The sequence below is a fragment of the Panthera uncia genome (assembly GCF_023721935.1).
Source record: "Panthera uncia isolate 11264 chromosome A3 unlocalized genomic scaffold, Puncia_PCG_1.0 HiC_scaffold_11, whole genome shotgun sequence".
Classification (NCBI taxonomy): domain Eukaryota; kingdom Metazoa; phylum Chordata; class Mammalia; order Carnivora; family Felidae; genus Panthera; species Panthera uncia.
Genome location: NW_026057578.1, coordinates 45,209,397 through 45,230,997, shown reverse-complemented (window position 1 = coordinate 45,230,997; position 21,601 = coordinate 45,209,397). Strand labels below are relative to the sequence as shown.

The 21,601-nt window shown below is 41.1% G+C and overlaps 1 protein-coding gene across 1 annotated transcript in view; it reads right to left on the bottom strand.

Annotated features, from left to right (window-relative positions):
• Positions 1–6,611, bottom strand: part of KIZ (kizuna centrosomal protein) — a 143,640-nt gene extending 137,029 nt beyond the window's left edge. The window contains exon 1 of the mRNA XM_049650105.1: positions 6,410–6,611. Coding sequence (XP_049506062.1) covers positions 6,410–6,576 — 167 coding nt within the window. The 5' untranslated portion in view covers positions 6,577–6,611. The remainder of the gene's footprint in view (positions 1–6,409) is intronic.
• Positions 6,612–21,601: the final 14,990 nt, after the last annotated feature.

Sequence of the window (21,601 nt, the reverse complement as noted above, 5' to 3'; positions counted from 1 at the left end):
CAAATTTGGAGGAATTTCTTTCTATATCTTTGTAACATCATGATCTGTCACTGACTGCCATTCCATAGAGCTACTCCACTAAAGATTTATTAGCTTGTGTTGTTCAGGTGACTGCTGGCAGTAAGCTAGAGGACAGATCTTACTCTGCACACCTATATGCCCAAGCCTGATAAGAGGAAGGGAAACTGGGCAGCAGACAAGGTGGCAATAGCCAAAGCCAAGGGGCTACGGGGTAAAGCTGCTGAACAGGACTAGCCATCCCAATCCCAGAAAGAACCCTTGGGGGGTTTGACCATGGGGGGTTCTGTTCTACCACCAACATACCAGCTTCCACTGAAGCCAAATTGCTAATCTAAATTAATACTAACTAAAGGCCAAAAGAGAAATCACATAATGTCTGCAAGAAAAATGCCAAGAAAAAAAAAAAAAAAAGACTGTGAATCAAAGACATATCCAAACAGAAGGTGACCTCAGGTGGCCTGCTAAGGGAAAGGGGCTGAGCCCACATTCCATTTTGGAACTCTTAATTATTAGTTTCCGTTTTCCTTCAGATATATTTTCCCTTCTAAAAAAAAAAATCTCAAAAGTTACTCTGTTAGTTGCATTATAAGTAAATTTCTTTGCTTAGCATAATCTAGAATGGAAACTTCCATTTAACCAAATTCTGTTAATGGGAAAATGGGGTCCAAAATCCAAACACTGAATCTTGGCTTGGGCAACACAATCTATCTTTTTTTTTAATGTTTGTTTATTTTTGAGAGAGAGACAAAGCATGAGTGAGGGAGGAGCAGAGAGAGAGGGAGACACAGAATCCAAAGCAGAGTCCAGGCTCTGAGCTGTCAGCACAGAGCCCAAGGTGGGGCTCAAACCCACAAACCATGAGATCATGACCTGAGCCGAAATTGGACGCTTAACCGACTGAGCCACCCAGGCACCCCACAATCTATTCCTTAATTGGGGTATGCCCATGCCTAAAAAGAAAAAAAAGATTACAAGGAAAAAATTCAGAGACACCATTTTTTTAAGTAGTAGCTCCACACAGATCTTTACTTTCTCATCTTCTAAGAGTGAACTTAGAAAAGAAATGAAGGAAATATGATATAAGTGCTTCCATGTTAGAAATTTTTATTAGTCGCTTTTTCCTCTTCTAAGATTTCATGCTCAACACTTAGCTCATATAGAATGAATGACTGGACAGTCAGCTAGCTGTCACTAAATTACAAAGACAGAAAGACCCTAAGTGTATCTATGACCTTGTGCCCCTGATGTCATGCTTCATTTCTATGCTATTTTTGTCAAGAAACGAGATCAGAGTCTGGTCATGAGGAACCATCAGAGGGACCCAGCTTGAGGATCACCCTCTGGAATGAAAGTTGTACTCTATGAAACTTTCAGGAACACAAGACAGGGAATGACTAAGGAATAGCTCCAGACTGGGTCTGGGGAGACTAAAGAGACATGGCAACATGGGTGCACAGATGGGAGCCTGGACCATTAAAGGAAAAACACAGCCTTGGGACAGTTGGCAAAATGGACACATGGTGAAATTTTATTGGAGTCTGGGTACTGGTATCAATCAGTGTTGATTTTCTTACTGGGAGAGTTATAGGGTAATCATGTAAGGGAGCATCCCTTTTTGGAAATAGACAATTTTTAGGAGTAATGGGGCATCATTTCTGTAGTTCTCAAATGGTTCAGAAAAGACTAATGATTTTAAACAGGTTGATAGACAAAATAGAAAAAAATGGAATACAATGTTAAGAGTTGGGGAATCTGGGTGAGGGGAATACTAGACACCTGCAACTTTTTTTGTAAGCTTGAATTTAATTCAAAATAATTTTGAGGTGCCTGGGTGGCTCAGTCAGTTAAGTGTCCGACATCAGCTCAGGTCATGATCTCACAGTCCAGGGGTTCAAGACCCACATCAGGCTCTATGCTGAGAGCAGAGAGCCTGGAGCCTGCTTTGGATTCTGTGTCTCCCTCTTTCTCTCTGTCTCTGTCTCTGTCTCTCTCTCTCTCTCTCTCAAAAATAAATAAACATTAAAAAAATTAAAAATAAAAATAATTTTAAAAATTCACCTATGACCTCTAGTGAAAAAGGACCACAGCCTTTTTGGGAATCCATCATCTCCTGTGCAGCAAGTTCTTTTTAATCACAAAGATAAAACTTCTTTGTTCCTGCTCTGTCTTTAGTACATACAGACATCTGCAGGTCACACTTCTCTATTATGACACTTCATATGGTGAAAAATCGCAAACACTTTCTGGCCTTACGCTCCAGACAACATAATGCTAGTCTCATTAACTCTTAATCACAGGCCCTTTCCCCAACCTCCTCACCACACTGCAGAGCTTCAGAATGCTGTCCTTCATTTCTAGTTTAAATTTAAGACGTAAAACAAAACATCTCCCTCAATAAAAAGCCACAGAGGGACGCCTGGGTGGCTCAGTCAGTTAAGCATCTGACTACGGCTCAGGTCATGATCTCACGGTTTGTGAGTTTGCGCCCGTGTCGGGCTCTGTGCTGACAGCTCAGAGCCGGGAGCCTGCTTCGGATTCTGTGTCCCTTTCTCTCTGCCCCTCCCCCTCTTTTGCTCTTTCTCTTTCAAAAACAAATAAACATTAAAAAAAAAATTTTTTAAGCCAAAGAAAGGTTTACAGGGAGGATCTCTTGCAACCCTTACATACTAAATCTTTATTTCAGAATATCTGAAACACCAGCCCTGGGATGTGTATCCATAGCCTATGGTTTCCGTCACCTGCACCCCTCACCTGGACCATTGTTTTAATGTTTGTTTATTTTGAGAGAGAGAGAGAGAGCGCAGGGGAGGGGCAGAGAGAGAGGGGAAAGAGAGAATCCCAAGCAGGCTCTGCACTGTCAGCACGGAGCCCAATGCAGGGCTTGAACCCATGAACCATGAGATCATGACCTAGGCCAAAACCGAGTTGGAGGCTTAACCACTGAGCAACCCAGGTGCTCTGTTTTTTGTTTTTGTTTTTGTTTTTTGAGAGAGAGAGCTCACACAGGAGGGAGGGGCAGAGGGAGAGAATCCTAAGCAGGCTGCAGGTTCAGCACAGAACCCCAAGATGGAGCTTGATACTACAACTGTGATATCATGACCTGAGCCAAAATCAAGAGTCAGATGCTCAATCAGCTGAGCCACCCAGGTGCCCCTGGACCATTCAAAGGTTAACACAGCTGGGTGGTCTTTACAGCAGAGCCACATGGTTCCCTTTTCTCCTTTTAAGCCACTTTTTATTCTGTTTTTGCCTCAACACCAACTTCAGCTTTACTCAACTAATACCTTAGAATCAATTTCTGGACCATTATGATATCTCACTCTGAATCAATACTGGCATTGAAAGAACTGGGGCTGGTTAATGGGCCTTTTAAAGGGATGTTTTTATATAATTATAAGAGTCAATTCCACTCACATGTTTCTACCGTGCTCGTGGCACTACACACACGGTAATGAGTCACTCCAGCAGGCTCTTTAAGATTCTAGGACTGATTTCACCACAGTGCAGAGAAAACACCATATACAAAGAGGAAAAAAATTAAGACTATATAAGTACACCTACATGTGACTACAGCTGAGACAATCTGGGCTAGAAATATACCACTTACAAGAGAAAGGCCCAGTTATTAGAGCTAACACCACAATGTCCCAGCTCTAAGGAGGCCAGAAAAGGGCAAGTTTTGTTTGTTTTTTTTTTAATCTCCCACCTCCAGGAAATTTCTGGACTGATAAAGCAGCTGTGATGATCCAGGGATGCAGATTTTAAAAGGACTCTGAAGTTTTACAATCCTTGCAGTCACTGAAATTGGTTAAAAACCAAAACTAAACAAAAAGCAAGTACACTCAAACAGTCAAATAGGATACAAACAATGATATTCATTACTTGTTGCTTTGCAAAACTACAGATTCCTTTTTTTTTAATGTTTATTTATTTTTCAGAGAGAGAGACAGAGAGCGCACGGGGGAGGGGCAGAGAGAGAGGGAGACACAGAATCTGAAGCAGGCTCCAGGCTCTGAGCTGTCAGCACAGAGCCCAATGCAGGGCTTGAACTCACAGATCACAAGATCATGACCTGAGCCATAGTCAGATGCTTACCTGACTGAGCTACCCAGGCACCCTGCAAAACTACAGATTTCAACTTTTTTAGTATGAAGCTAGTTACTAGAGAAAAAAAAAAAACCTATGGTTTTACCTTACATATAATTCAATGCTCTTCATTTCTGGTGAAGAACTAAGGTTCAGAGAAGCTGAACAAACTACTCAAGGTCACACAACTGTTCCTAGAGTAGAAACCAACTTTCCACATGTCTACTGCAGTTTCTCTGTATTCAAAGTTATTTGCCTCTGTGCTTACTATGCATTGGAGATAGTTATGGACTTTTAAAATGAAATATGAATACACACTGCAACAGATTTGTACTAAGTAAAAAAATAAATTTAAAACCTCCAAATGCAGAACCGTGAATAGGCTATAAAATCTGATTTGAATTCCTTATATAATTTCAACAGCCTCACCTTGCTTAACAGTTAAAACATTAAGTGTTAAACATAAAGTGAGTACTAATCATTACAGTTATTATACCATAAGGACTATAAGCAGCCAGGTGTTCCTAGCATGGAAGCAAAAATGATAACTCACAATGAACTTAGTTCAAAAAGAATGCCATTTGAACCAGTAACATTTTAAAATTAGAAGCTGGGCTAAGAGGGGTGCCCGGGTGGCTCAGCTGGTTAAGTGTGCTGACAGCTCAGAGTCTGCTTCAGATTCTGTGTCCCCCACTCTGTCTCTTAAAAATAAACATTAAAAAAAAAAGAAGTTGGGCTAAGAGATAACGGAAGGCCTTAGATAACTAAGCTATTCTTCTGGCAAAACAGAGTCAAAAAGCACTTTGGGTGCACTAATGTGCAGACCAGTGTCTTGTCTTTTAACTATAAGGTGTGTGCAAACATTTAATACTGTCTTTGAAATATCATACTGTTCACTTTTCCTGGTTGACTAAAAATGGTCATGATTTAGTGACAATGGGTGGCTACAGTGTTGTATATAAAACATTCATAACAGCTGGACCCTGGATGGTTGACTTTGGGATTTCTGCCATTCACTCAACAAACATTTGTCAAGTTCCTCCTCCACCTCAGCTACTCTATTATCAGCTAAAGATCCAGCTAGATATGGTTCCTGTCCTCTTGGAATTCTGCATCTCAGCAGGGAGCGAGTTACTTAAGCCACTTGTCTACAGTGCTACAAAAATATAGAGATCACATAATTTAGAGAATGGGTTGATCAATACTTGCCACATGGAAAGCACTGCAGGAAGTGATATTTTTTTTTAAGTTGGAGGTGAGGCGGTCCCCAGAGTGGGTGAGTGGCAATATGTCAGAAAGAAAAATAGGATATAGAAAAGGACTGAGGGATAAAATATGGTGAGGACAATTATGGAGGCCTGTTGTGGATGCTCTATAAATATTTGACAAGAATTAAATCTAGGATAAGATGAATATAATTCTTTTTCTTAACCACTTACTCCTGCCTTTACATGTAATTATTGTTGTCATTTTAGAATTGTCACACACAAAGCTCTCCTCTTCACTGAAATGATTTTGTAACTTTTAACATTCATTAAACGCTTTGTTTATCAAGTGATCCAAATATCTATTTCCTTTCTTGTCAACTAATGAGATTTCCAACTCCAATTAATTTAGCAGCTAAATAATAGTTCCAACAACTTATCTTTTATGTGGTTATTTATAGTAAATTGCTTTATAATTTTCTCTCTGTGCTCTCAGATCTAGCTGTTTTCAGTGGCTCTCATCTTTCATGTCTTAATCAAAGTATGATGAACCCTCTGGAAGCTGGACTTCTGCTGTAAATTTCACCTCTGCTGGAAATCTGGCCAGCCTTCGTTCCTCCCCAAAATGCTTCCTGCATTTAAATGTTTCCTGCATATGTTTCTCACACACACACACACAAACACACACACACTCCCCGCCTGCGTTCCTGGACTTGTCATCATTGATGCAGTGCAGCTGTCAGGGTGGGATGACAATTTGAAGAGAGACAGGGGAGGAGGCGTGTAGAAGGGGAGTAGAGAAATTCACAAGGCGTGACTGAGAGTGACAGGCAGAAGAATCCCACTCTCACTTCTAGGCACATGCAGTGATGCGGCCGCATCTTCCGGCAGAGACCTCCAATAAAGGCAGTGGGCCACGGTATTTGGTAAACTTTGTCCTCCAGGCCCCACCAGAAACTTGGGGCGGGGGGGGGGGCGTCGCGGGCGGATCCGGGCCCTGGGAAACACGGCGCGGGGAGTGGCAGGGAACAGGGGTTAGGGCACCAGCTAACCCTCGGCCGGGCCCACTCCCCGCCCCCGCCCCGGGTAGGCCGTACCTGTCCCGCAGCCCGTGCTGGAGGCGGCCCAGCCTCTCGTAGTAGTCGGGGCTCGCCAGGGGCGCTGAGGATGAGAAGGCCGGGTGCATGCCACCGCCGCCGCGCTCGCTCTGCAACGCCAAGGGACTGTCGGGTGGCTGGGTTGTCCCAGGCGACGGCCCCACCATGCACCGCGGGTAAACAGGGCCTAGGCCGCCGCACAGGGGGCGGGGCGGAGGTCTGCAGGGGCGGGGCGCCGTGGATGGGCGGGACAGAGGGCCGCGGGGGGGCGGGACGGCGTGGAGGGGCGGGGGAGAGGGTGGGGTAGGAGGCGGGGCCTCTTTTAAGGCTGCGCAGGTCGGCCTCGAAGGGACTGGCCTGTGTCAAGGCAGGACGCGGCGTGGCCGCGGTGCCCTGGCCTCTCCGCCCGAAGTCTGCAGTCTCCCTTTCCTCTCACCCTTCAGAATTCTCCTGAGACAGACCGTAGCCCACCCCGAGGCAAGGAGCCCCTGTAAGGGACAAGTGAGAAGTGGTCCTGACTACTAACCCCCCACCTTGATAGAGGCTGGGAGGGTGGGGGCACCGCTGGGCGGGAGCACTTTACTTGATCTTTTTTTTTTTTTTTTTAATATTTATTTATTTTTTAGAGAGAACGCGCGCGCGCATGAGTGGGGGAGGGGCGGACAGAGGCGGACAGAGGATCCACAGCCGGCTCTGCACTAACAGCGAAGAGCTCCGTACGCTCTTCTTGTGGAACTCACAAACCCTGAGATCATGGCCTGAGACCAAGCCGGATGATGCTTAACCAACTGAGCCACCCAGGCGCCTCTCACTTGATCATTTTTGCCTTTGGCATCAGACTGCATGAATTTTCCAAAGCTCATTCTCTCCTTCCTCCCCCAGCTGTCCCTCCCTTCTTTCAGGATTTCTGAGTTCCAGGCACTGTGGTAAACTTGTTTTCCTACCACACTTAAAAGCAGAAAAAAACACTACAAAAAAGACAAAACCCAAAATACTAAGCAACTGCTCTCAGCCCTGACAGTAGAACAATCCATTGCTTGAAAGTCCATGCTGACCAAGGTTGTGGTGAATGCTGATGACATTATTGGTTGGTGAAGAGGGAAAAGTTGCTAACTAGGTGCTCATGAAGCAGGCATTTGTTTGTGTAGACCAAGCTCGGTGTACAAACGCCCTGGTGAATCCTTCCTCATGGATTCTGGACCCAGACTCCTGGGCTTGAATCTCCTCTTCCTCTGCCCAGCTGTGTGACTGCTGGCAAGTTACCCTCTTGATACCCAGATTTCTTCTTGTAAAACAGGGAGGCTATTAGTGCAGGACCCACCTATGCTACTGTTATAATAATTAATTAATGTGTGTGATGTTTATAAGAGGGCCCCACACATAGTAAGTTTGTATCATCATCATCATCATCATCTTGGGGGATAAGCTTCCTGCAGAAAAACAAACATAGTCTAAACCCACAGTGCAGAAGAAAAGGAACTACTACAGTATAGAGTTTCTTTACTCTCTTATTCTTCACTTGGCTTCTTTTCTTAGTCATTAATTTCACTTATTCTTAGGTGTGACTTAAGCTAGTAAGACAGATGGACCACTTAAAGGTTGGCAGTATAAAATTATGATGTTACTCAGCCTTCTCTTTGTATTTGCCAGGTCTAGGGCAAGAGTACATGGAGGCCTGTGTACTGTCTCTTGAAGTATTAATTATAACTCATGATGACAGGTTATAGATAAACTATATTCTCTCCTCCAACCTTGACCAATGTACCTTCATAAGAACCTGGGAAGTCACAGGGGAATTTAGTTCTGTGACTCATTCCCCAACTTACCCTCTTATTTATCACCCCCAGGCTCAGTCCTGCACTGTGAGGGGCTCCCTGTACGGGCAGTAATGTGTCTCCCTCACTCCAGTCCACAAGTCCCAGATCTATCGTCATTCCAACCTTAGTCTCTTCTTGGCCATGCATCAAGCCTGATGGTGAGCACACCAGTGATAGTCACCCTCACAGGAAGGATCCAAGAAAGAGGTCTTTAAAGGCCTTGGAAAGTTAGGCCCCTTTGAACAAAGAATGTTGGTGTTGTAGGGACCTGAAATGTGTTCTGGAAGGGTGTGTGTATGTGTGATCTTCAGGCAAGCATGTACCCTGGCCTCGGGGCCTCTTTGCTTTGTATGGAGTAGCATGGCCAAAAAAGAGCCAAAACAGCCTATGTAATACACAGAAGCTAGGGCAGGGGCCCTCTTACCTGGGTCTAAGATTAGTACTAACATTCCATTTTTTAGTTGTTGTATGAAATCATTACACCAAATTGATTCTATGGTCATGTACAAACGTTTATTTTGCTGATTTCAGCGCAAACTACATTTTGCCACCACTCTGGGAAAAAAATGCATATTTTTAGCATATTTTATTTAGGTTCACTTTCACCCAGGTAAGTTTTTAGAGGGAAAATATCCCTCTATTAATATAACTAATTATTTTCAGCAAATATACAGAGTAAGCAGATGAAGCAGTCACTTAGCATCTCAAATTTTTATTAGGCCATTTTAGGGGAGCCTAAAATTAAATATAATTAAACAGTAAATAGATATTTCAAAATAATTACAATTTGCATTTTATGGTTGGATTTATTAATGACATATGACAAATCTAGATGCAGGACCTCCTTTATTAACAATAGCACATAGCAAACTAAGTGAATATTTCTAGAGTATTTATGCCAAAATTAGGCATTCTAAATGGTGACACTTTTAATAAAATGCAGTGTTCTTCACTTTGAATATTTAATTTGCCGGAGCACTGTCTTTTAATATTGTTCTTAAATCCCTTTACATTAGCAGAGGTGATTTCTGTAAGCAGCTCTCTTTTACTTACCTGGCCTACAGGCCAGCAAGTCTGCCTAGGTGGGCAAGGCTTCCTATAAGCTACACAATGTCGTAGGTAGAAGTTAGAGAGAATCTAGTCACCCCTTTATTTTTTAGAGGAAGAAAAGGATTCAGGGCAGGTAAGGGACTTGGCCAAGGTCACACAGCTGGCAATCTGTGTTATACCAGTGAATTGTTCTAAATATGGGTCCCCTGGAGCCCCACTAAGCAAACAGCAAGGAAGGCCAGTGTGTCAGTCCTGTAGTCATGGATCTTAGGGTGACCCAAATTAAACTGCTGCTTTTGTAAGCTCAAAAGCAGATTAACAAATAGAAAATTGGTTTTGGAAATACGTTGAAATTAGAATTGGACAATTTAAAGTTTACGTTTTTAAATGCCATTTTAAAAATGGATCCTGTATATTTGAGTCAATAACTGTTTGAATATTATGTTTGTTTGCTAGGGCTGCCATACTAAAGTACCCCACATGGGTACTTTAAACAACAAAATTTTATTGTGTCACAGTTCTGGAAGCCATAAGTCTGAGATCAAGGTGTCAGCAGGGTTGGTTCCTTCTGAGAGCTGTGAGGGGGAATCTGTTCCATGCCTCTCACCAAGCTTCCAGGGGTTTGCTGGCAATCTTTGCCATTCCTTGGCTCATAGATGTATCACCCCAATCTACCTTCATGTTCACATAGTGCTCTCCCTGTGGACACGCACATCTCTGAATGTCTCCTTTTATAAGGACACTAGTCATACTGGATTAGGAACCCACCTTCCTCCAGCATGACCTCATCTTAACTAATTACATCTGCAATGACCTTAGTTCCAAGTAAGGTCACACTCTGAGGTATTGGAAATTAGGACATCAACATGTGAATTTGGGTGGGAGTTGGAGGAGAAGCAACTAAACCTACCACAAACAGGAGCATGGAAAAGTATTTCATTATTTGCAATCACTATGCAAATATTAGACCTTGTGTCCTATGCTATGAGAAAATTCAGTTTGTGAGAAAAGATGACTCCAAAGTGGAAAGTAAGAGAAAAAAAAGAAGAGAAGGTAGGAGAAAAGACTATCACATACATGTGTGGATGCAACCCCTCCAGCCACTGAGCATTTACACTGATGTAAGCATTTATTGCCTCGTTTAAACCCCGTGAGTGAGGGTTCTTTGAGGGCTCCACACATTTAAACAACAGGCCTAAGATTATGCTGCCAGTGTCTTCTTGGCCAGCTAGCAGTAAGTAGTGCTAGAATTCCAACACAAACCTTTTCCAATTCCAAAGTCTTTTCTTAACCTCCATTCTACATGGCCTTGAAACTCACCATTTTCTATTCATCAATACCTACTGATATTTTTTATTTTCCAGTATTAGATGTGTAAAATATAATGTATGCAGGAGGGTTTCACATATACATGGTTCATTTGTTTGGGGGAATAGTAATTATATACTGACATAGAATGCATTTTTCTACATGCTGTGATATAGCGCTATGTGTTCACCATTCTGTTCATTTTCCTCTTTGGCACTACATTTCTCATCCTTTCTAGCAGTTTAGATGGGTCTACATGATGGAGTCTGGCCAATGAAATGTGAACAGAAATGATGCAGTCACTTCTAGGCATGACCTGCAAATATGCTATATGCTCTTCCCCAGTTTTCATTCATTGGCCGCCTACATGCAGAGATTCCAATGGAGAACTCTGTGGCTCTGGAAGAAGAGAGAATTCCTGAAAAGAGCACAGGATGTGACTTGGGCAAGCAATCAGCCTTTATTGTGTTAAGCCAGTGATATTTGGGGGTTGTTTGTTTCAGCAGCTGGCATTACTTAGCCTGATTAATACACAAGCATTCCACAGAACACTTATACAAGTGCATCAAAATGCCTTTCCACAACATTCTCAAACAGGATTTACATGACTATCCAGATGGTCGAGGAGACACCAAACCTGGAACTCAGAGATTGAGGGTCGATATCTGAGGAAGAAGCATCTAGAGTAGCTCTATTAAATGAGACTTTCAGCAATGATGTAAATGGTCTATTTGGTGCTGTCCAATATGGTAGCCACTAGCTACATGTGACTGTTGAGCAATTGAATATGGCTAGTGCAAATGAGGAATTGAATTTTTTATTTCATTTAATTTTAATTAATTAAAATTTAAATTTTATAGGACATGTGTATCTAGTGGCTACTATGTTGGACAGTGCAGATCTAGAGATAAAGTGGAAAGATGGATAAGCACAGTGAGTTAAGGGGAGATTATAAGTTACCAGGAGGTAGAAAGGTAGAAGCTAGATGCCATCCTTGGTGGGAGGTAATGGTGGTCAGCAAGGGAGGTGTGATCAGTAATTTTATGTGTCAAGTTGGCTAAGCCATGATGCCCAGTTGTTTGGTCAAATACCAGTCTAGATGTTGCTGTGAAAATATTTTTATGATTTAAATCAGTAGATTTTGATTGAAGCAAATTGTTTTCCATCATATGGATGGGCCTCATTCAATCAGTTGAAGACCTTATGAGAAAAGACTGAGGTCCCCAGAAAAAAGAATCCTGCCTCCGGATTGCCTTTGGGTTCAAGACTGTAACATCAATTTCTGCTGAAATGTCTAGACTGCAGGTCTGCCCTATAGACTTTGGACTTGCTTGCCCCTACAATTGTGTATGCCAGTTCCTTAAAATCTATCAATCTCTCCCTCTCTTCAGATTCTCTCTCTCTCTCTTATCTATCTATCTATCTATCTATCTATCATCTCTCTATCTGTCATCTGTCTTACCTACCTACCTACCTACCTACCTGTCTTACAGGTTCTGTTTCTCTGGAGAACCCTGGCTTATACAGGATAGCATGAGGTTACTAAGCGAATTTTGCTCAAAGGCATTTATAACAGCTAATTTGAAACAATAAGAATTGGGTGCAAATTCCAATAAATAAAGTGAAAACATAGTTTTCCTCATTTTATTGCATATCATGTAAGCCACCAACTAATGTGCGGGTTTCTAAAATACGCAAGTTCTGTGATAGCTAAATAACAGCCAAAAATAGAATAACAGAGCATTGAAATGGATCTAGCTAGAGACTTCTAAAATGAGATGGGTTCACTTCATCTCACAGCTCTTGCATACCTATGATTTCCATGGAAGTCCTTGAATTTGTGCTTCCATGAGCCCTCCAGGACTATCCCTTTGTTGACAAAGAGGAATCCCCAGAGGCGATAGATTTGCAGCACCAAATCTTTGCATGTACTCTTTTCTCCCCGTAGGACTGGATGGTGGCTTGGTGCTGCCTGGCAGGGACTGCTCTGTAGCCGTGGCTCCCTGGGTGCATGAGTAGCAGCCCTGCCTCCCTAGGTGTTGACGTCATGCGTGAACAATCTTTGAATGCTGAGATTCTCCTTAAAAATCATTTGGTGGATTTTATAATTGTTTGCCACTTGGATGCACTTCTCATCAGGGTTCAACAAGTACTCCTAACGACAAGGATTGGAAACAAAGGGATGCTCTGGGCTTGCTCTTACAACTCACAGACAGGTTGAAACCAAACGGTTTTGCATAATAAATACCATTTAATTTGCCAGCTATGTAGTTTATATTTATAAGGTTGACAGGGTGAAGAATGTTCCACTTCTCATCGTCTGCAATTATCTGTAGCATGTGTCTTTGTAGAAATGTTGACTTCATTCATTCCTGGGGCACTTGGATGGTGGCTGCCACACAGAGCACCCTCCCTGCTCCAACAAACACTTGCCATCATGTCCTACAGAAGTGGTAGAATACAGAGGTTAAGAATTTTGGCTCAGGTCCCCCTCTGCATAGTATACCTTCTCTTACAAACTATGCAAAGTTGGGCAGATTACTTAAACTTGCACTGCCTCAAATTCTTCAGGCTTGTTGAGCAGATTGAGTGTGGTAACCTGTGTGATGCACTTGAACCATGTCTGATAGAATTAACCCTCAATAAACATAAGTTAGCATCACTTCTTCAGCAGGCAAGAAGAATATCCCTTTGTGAGATGGAGAGAGCCATCAGAGGTTAGGGCCCACGTTCTGCTTCTTCCTAATTGTCTGTCTTGCAAAGACATTTCCCAAGCTTTCTCTCCACTGTCCTTCATCAATCCTCACATGCCCACTGAGAGGGGTTGAGTCACCTGAACTTATCACCAAGGACTCAGTATGTGGTGTTCAGTTGGGAACCTCAACCATGGTTCAGTTTCACTCCTTTTGTGTTAGCCCTTGAAGCTGAGGAATCCTAGCTTACCATCTCTCAAGAATAGAAGTCAAGGGCACGGGATGGGGTATGTCAAAAGATCACATACTTTAACATCTGGAGACCTGAGTTCAAATCCTAAACTTGCATCATACCATCTGTGTGACTCTGAGCACATGTCTTAACATCTTGAATGCTTCATTTTGCTAGTTTCAAACTTGAGGGTAATGACATTTTTTAATGGAGTTACTGTGAGGTGTGAATAAGGTACCATTTGAGAGGCTCTTAGCACAGAACTGGCCCATAGAAAACATTCAATAAACAAATGGAGATTAGTAAATGGTCAGTATGGAGGTTAGCTTCCAATGTCTCCCTGAGGACGAGGAGAATTCCTAATTTCTTAGGACTTTTACTTAATTTTATTTTTTAAGTTTATTTATTTTGAGAGAGAGAGCAAAACATGGGAGGGGCAGAGAGAGAGGAGAGAGAGAATCCCAAGCAGGCTCCATGCAGGGCTTGACCCCACAACCATGAAATCATGACCTGAGCCAAAATCATGAGTCAGTGCTTAACCGACTGAGCCACCTAGGCACCCCAATTTCTTAGAACTTTTAAATGTAATCAAAGAGGATGACAACTGGTTCATTTTGTTAATGGTTGTGTGTACACACACATGCACCAATAAATATCATCAAATAGCTACCATTAATGGAGCTTTACTTTGTTCCTAGTTCTTTATAAGTATTGCCCCCATTTTCCAGATGAAAAATCTGGGGCACATCAAGGTACACAATCCAAATGAGGCCACACAGCTCATAAGAGGAGGAGTGGTATTATAACCTACACAATGTAGCACAGAGCCCAGACTCTCAACCACTCTGTTCTACTTCTCACAATGACAAGTATTTGTTCATCAGGGAAAATGAGGCATGAGAGGTAATACATGACCAGGGCAGACCACTGTAGCTGGAGCAGAAGTTGGAGTGGGCCTGTGGAGGTGTGATGGAGGTGTTGTGTCTCCCCAGTGGTAGACTTTCTTAGGCTAGACTCAACCTGGAACCTTGGCAGCTATTTAAATAATACATTGGGAATATTTTAAAACCATGTTTCATTATCACAACTTAATTGTAAGTCTTCTGCAGGGAGGAAGACTGGCATATATTTCTTTGGTGTTCTTTAGCTTAGCTGCAGGACTAAAACCCAGCAAGAAGATTATCCCCAAATACCAACTGATGGGCAGAAGCAGCAACAAGAAGCATTTTTAAAAATTGCAGTATAGTTCACATATTATAAAATTCACCTCTTTAAACCATACAATTCAGTGGTTTTTAGTATATTCTCAAAGTTATGTAAACATCACTGCTCTGTAATTACAGAATATTTTTATCACCCCCAGAGGAAACCCTATAACCATTAGCAGTTCTCTTCATTCCCCTGGACCTCTAGTACCTAACAACTGCTAGTCTACTTTTGGTCTCTACTGATTTGCTATTCTGGAAATTTCATATAAATATAGTACATAGCCTTGTGTCTGAAGAAGCCATTATTTTTTATTTTTATTTTTATTTGACTTTTATTTATTTTTTAAAAATTTTTTAATGCTTATTTATTTCTGAGAGAGAGACAGAGCATGAGTGGGGGAGAGGCAGAGAGAGAGGGAGACACAGAATCCAAAGCAGGATCCAGGCTCTGAGCTATCAGCACAGAGCCTGACACGGGGCTGGAACTCACAAACTGTGAGATCATGACCTGAGCTGAAGTCGGTCGCTCAACCGACTGAGCCACCCAGGCACCCCTATTTTTATTTGACTTTTAATACATTTTATTAATTTATTTAAACATGTTTTAAAATTTAAATCCAAGTTAGTTAACATAAAATGTAATAATGATCTCAGGAATAGAATTTCATGATTCATCACTTACATATAACACCCAGTGCTCATCCCAACAAGTGTCCTCCTTAATGCCCCTTTCCCATTTAGCCCATCCCCCACCAAACACCCCTCCAGCAACCCTCAGTTTTTTCTCTGTATTTAAGAGTCTCTTATGGTTTGCCTCCCTCTCTATTTTTATCTTATTTTTGCTTCCTTTCCCATATGTTCATCTGTTTTGTTTCTTAAACTCCACATATGAGTGAAATCATATCTTGTCTTTCTCTGACTTATTTCGCTTAGCATAATACACTCTAGTTCCATCCATGTAGTTGCAAATGGCAAGATTTCATTCTTTTCAATTGCCAAGTAATATTCCACTTTATGTATATATACCACATCTTCTTTATCCATTCATCAGTCAATGGACATTTGAAGAAGCCATTATTTTTCAAATGTGATAGGATGGTCAATATGGAGGTTAGCTTCCATAATGACCCTTGCCTTTGTTTGCTGGGGCTGCCATAACAAAGTACCACAGACGGATGGCTTAAACGAGAGATATTTATTATCTCAAAGTTCTGGAGGCTGAAAGTCCAAGACCAAGGTTTCAGCAGGGTTGATTTCTTCTGAGGCCTCTCTCCTTGTCTTGCAGCTGGCCACCTTCTCCCAAGTGTCTTCATGTGGTTTTCCCTCTGTACTTGCCCATGTCCTAATCTCATTTTATTAGAACATCAGTTATATTGGATTAGTCCCACACTAGTGACCTCATTTTAATTTAATTACCTCTTTTTAAAATATTTATTTATATTTTTTGAGAGAGAGAGACAGAGAGACAGAGCGCATGCAGGGAAGGGAAAGAGAGAGATGGAGACACCATCCAAAGCAGGTTCCAGGCTCTGAGCTGTCAGCACAGAGCCTGATGTGGAGCTCAAACTCATGAACTATGAGATCATGACCTGAGCTGAAGTTGGACACTTAACCAACTGAACCACCCAGGACCCCTAGTTTAATTATCATTTTAAAGTGCCTATCTCCAAATAAAGTCACATTTTGAAGTGCTAGGGGTTAGGGCTTCAACATATGTATTTTGGGGGGAACACAATTCAACCAATAGCAGCTCCTCAATGTTCCTTTCCACCAGGAGTTCATGCCTTCTTCCACATTGAATAGAGGCTAACTCATGTGATGGTGATAACATCCAAGGATGGCTCTCTTTGTGAGGACACCTAAGCAGTCCTTAGGAAGGGGTCATTAGGAGAGTAACTGAGGCTTCTTGCTAAAAGCCAGTACCAACTTAATGGCCATTTATGTGAGTGGGAGTGGATCCTCTAGCCCGATCTAACCTCCTGATGACTATAGCTCTAGCCAACATCTGACTATAACCTTGTGAGAGAACTCAAGAGAGAACTGAGCAACCAAGCTTTTGTTGAATTCTAATCCACAGAAACCGTGAGATACTAAATGATCCTTGTTATTTTAAGCCATTGTTTTGGTATTATTTGTTATGCAGCATCAGATAACTGATACAGCTGAGATGAAGAGCAGTGATTGAAGAAGCTAATGACTATTACATGCCCTCTATCTTCTAGCCATAGAATCATCTGTGGGAATCCTCTCCAAGCCTCACAAGAGCTCTGTAAAATGTGTGTTATCATTACTATTTCATCGAGGCTCAGGGGTTAAGGAGATTGCTGAGGTCTTAAATATATGTACTTTCCACTGTTATCACTGGATCCCTATTGTAGGATACTCTCATACCATGACTGATGTTGTGCACGCACTTAACAACTTGCTATTATTTAGCAGCAATGAAAGTGAGCTAAAAGGTGTCATATATTTACCTTAGAATTCTTCTTTGGAAAAGTCACCCTTTTTTACGCAACATTTTCTTCTTTTTTTTTTTTTTTTTTGCCTGTCATATATTTCTCTTCTCTCTCTCTCTCTCTCTCTCTCTCTCTCTCTCTCTGTGTGTGTGTGTGTGTGTGTGTGTGTGTGTGCATTTTAGTGTTTTCAAAGAAAAATGACTTATTATTACCCACGAATCTGTGACTTGGCTGGGCTCAGCTGGGTGATGTAGGTTGCTATTAGGCTGCATTCAATCAGGAGCTCAGCAGAGACTGGAATGTCCAAGACAGCTTCACTCATATCTGAGCTCTGGTGTAGCTATTGGCTGGACCTTTCTTTCCACATGGTCTTGCACCATTTAATGGTTTAGCTTTGTTCTACAGTGGCCAGCTTCCAAAAGAGCTGTCATATATTTCATTATTTTTAAAGCAATATGTCATGCAAAATTCAACTGAGAAGATGTACAGTGAAAATGTCCCTGCCACCAGAGCCTCTGTGCTTCTTTCCCCAAAGGCAACCAGTTACCACTTTTTAAATTAGATTTCCTGAGTCTATATGTATATCTATATATTTTTATCTATGAAGCTAGCTATTATAGCATTTAAAATATAAATGGTATTATTCTTTACACACTTCAGCATCTTGCATTTTTGCTAAAGCTATCTTGGTGATCTTTCTATATTAGGATATGGAGAGCTATAGATCCATCCCATTCTTTTTAAATAGCCATACAATGTTTCATTTTACAAATATTACATGAAGCAACTTAATGAGTCCCCACTCAATGGACCTGTTTTTATTTAATATACAATGATATTGACAGTGGTGACACTTAATGCAGTAACTATTCACTTTTAAAAATTGGCTTTATAATGTTATAGAGATAGGTATCTTTCTGGTGCACCACTGGGCCACCCCATTGTAGCACTACGAGTGGGTCATTCATCAAATGTATACATGTATCATGCTTATGAAAGCATGATCTCAGAAATGCTGCTGACTGAAAACTCTGGTGTTTTTAAAACTTGCATTGTTAAGTTATACTTACAGATATGCTCTACCACTTTAAGGTCTCTCTCCCCAGTTTTCATTAGATTTTTTTAATACCCCACACACCACTTCTACTCCATTTTCTTAGAGAAATTATCCCTTCTTGGTTTTAGTGACCTGCACCTGAGCCCCTCCTTCAATCATTAGCCATTTATGTTGCTACCTGAAACCACATAGAGTCAGATCTATTACTTTGTAGATCTATTACTAGCCTTAGGAGACAAGTGGGGCAGAGTCAGTACTGCACCATTAGTATCCAAGTACATGCATCTCAATGTTGTATCATCATTATTTCAAGTGTATACTCTCATATTCAGTAAGACTAAAGGACATAATCTAGAGCCAGAAGACCTGAGTTCTAACTCTAGCTCTGCTACTGGCTTGATCATTTGTCAAGTGACCTGCCTTAATTCAAGTCCCAAAGGCAGATCTCAAGACAAGGTGTTTTGTTTTGTTTTGTTTTGTTTTGTTTTGTTTTGTTGTTGTTTGGCACAATTGGTTCATGTAAGGTGTGATCCCAGGAAGTGGTTGACAGAGAGGGAAAGTAAGACATGAAAGGGAAGGAAGCAGACATAACATGCCTTAATGAGTGGGTCACCACTGTGGGAAACTATTCTCAATTCAACTGTGACATCTAGGCGACTTTGTAGCAAAGAACAGAAACATCCTGATTTAGGGATGTGAAAGTAGGGTTTTTATTATCTACCTACTCTCATCACTCGCTGATGGAAGATTGCTCCTGGTGTTTCCAATTGTCCATGCAGCTCCAGGACCAAAGAACATCCTCAGGCAGAGAGATGCAGGATGTCCTTGGCTATACAGAAACTGTGAAGGTTGCTTCTGGGGGGAAAAAGGGAAAATGGATTTGAACAGAGTTTGTTGTGTTTGGAAGTAGCATGTACATTAGCTAGGAATTTAGCCTTTGGCCCCTTAATGGAGTACTTCATGGTAGGGCTTTCTGAGCACTTAATTCTGGGCCTAAAGGGTGCTTAGCATGTGAAGGTGCAAACGAAATTACTATATGGTGTTTAGAATATCAAGCATGCTAAGTGTTTGCCCTGGGTAGGCCTTTAACATACATGATCCCACCAATCCTAATGTAGTATGGCAAAGTAAGCATTATTATCATGAGGCTCAGAGATTGTTCAAGATTCCACAGCAGATAAATAGAGGTCAACCAACCCATGGTCATCTATGTGACAAATGTCCTCTAAGCTGGCTAAAGGTGAGTGGGGACACCAGGCTATGTCTGACTCCCCTTCAGAATGGCCTGCTGAGAACTAATAAATGAGGTTATTAAGGCTGTAGGAGAAAATATCAATATTTTTAAAAAATCCATGTTTCTATATACCAGCAGAAAACAATGAAATTTTAAAAAATACTATTTATAATAGCATACAAATTGAAATACTTAGGGATAAATCTGACAAAAGATGTGGAAGTTTTATACAGTGAAAACTGTGAATATTGTTGAAAGAAATTAAAAAAGATCTAAATAAATGGAGGGAACTCTGGGTCAGGAGACTCAACTTTGTTAAGATGTCAGTTCTCCCCAAACTGATCTATAGATTCAATGGATTTCCAATCAAAATCCCAGAAGGCTTTTTTTTTTTTTTTAAGTAGGCTTCACACCCAACACAGAGCCCAATGTGGGGCCTAAACTCATGACCCTGAGATCAAGACCTGAGCCAAGATCAAGAGTTGGATGCTTGACTGAGCCACCTAGGTGCCCCCTACCAGGCTTTTTGGTAGAAATTGATAAGCTGACTCTAAAATTCATATGGACATGCAAAGGACCTAGACTATCCAGAACAAGACTGATTTCTAGATTTATTACAGAGCTGCAGTAACCTACTACCTTGCTTAAAAAGAAATGGTTCAACTGCCTCCTCGTGATTTGAGTTGAAGAAGTCAGTGGATACACTCAGAAGCTGGAAGGTAGGAGGGGATTGAGCACAAGCAGGTTTCATCCTGAGCCTAAGTCTTGGGCCAGTTTGTTGTCTTGTGACAGTGGCAACTCCAGTGCATTCAAGAAAGTGACTTTTTTTTTTCTTGCTGATTATATACTTGCGGATTTTCTGGCTCTTGTTTTTGTAAGATTGGGAATAGCACTCTTTTCAGCTCTCTACATCACCAAGAAGAAACTGTAAATCAATGAAATGAATTTTAAATAAAAAGGAGAGGGGATGAAATAATTCAGTGGTCTAGAAGTGACAATGTGAAATAAAAAGAGGGCCTCAGGCCAACTGGTTGCTTAAAGGTGTGTAGAGAAACTAAGACTGTCAGAAAGCCCTAACGTCAAAGTCAAGGTTCTCTGTCACTTTCCCATTTTCAACACCACATGAGATTCCTTCTCCACCATTCTATAAATTACTTACCTCTTAAAGCTTCCTTGAGTATTTCAAAGCGGATTCTCTAACATGTTGGAACATGTTGGAAATTGTGACATCATTATCTTTGGGCAATAAAAGGATAGAAGGGGAAAGAATAGTATGCTATCGCAGTAGAAGAAAAATGCAAGGAGTTCCCATGACGTCCCAAATCTCAGAAAATGCCCCTGGCATTCCAAGAGTAGAATATTGGACCTCACGTTATTTCCATTAAGATATTCAACTATGTCTCTAGAACATTTTGGCCACATCATTGACAAAAATGATTACCTTTTGGACTTTAAGACACAGAACAGATGAACATAAGGGAAGGGAAACAAAAATAATATAAAAACAGGGAGGGGGACAAAACATAAGAGACTCTTAAATGTGGAGAACAAACAGAGGTTTACTGAAGGGGTTGTGGGAGAGGGAGTGGGCTAAATGGGTAAGAGGCATTAAGGAATCAACTCCTGAAATCATCGTTACACTATATGCCAACTAATTTGGATGTAAATTTAAAAAAATTAAATAAAAAGAAAAAAGTGATTACTTCTTGTTCTGTAGAATGCCTATAGACATAGTTGATTGCCACTGTGTTTTAAAGAAGCATTAGATAAGAGCTCCCTCATCATGAAACCACAGAAATATTTAAGGTTTATTTGAGCAACTTTATAGAGAAAGTGAAATAAAACTTCTTTCACCTTAACTTACCAACTATTTAATTCCATAACCTCTTTAGGTCCTACAATTTTTATAGTTCAATAGTTGGTCCATATTATTTCATTTTTAATTGTTTATTATTTTCTTTGCCTCAGTATTAACAAATTATGTGTTATCAATTTAACAACAGCAAAATATTCCATCTCACTAATAAGTCTTGGGATTTTGAGAACAAGAAATTTTGAAAAGATCTCAATGATAAATCTAGAAGATATTCACTGTAGAAATGATGAAACTGAGACCCAGAGAAGCAGAATATAGAAT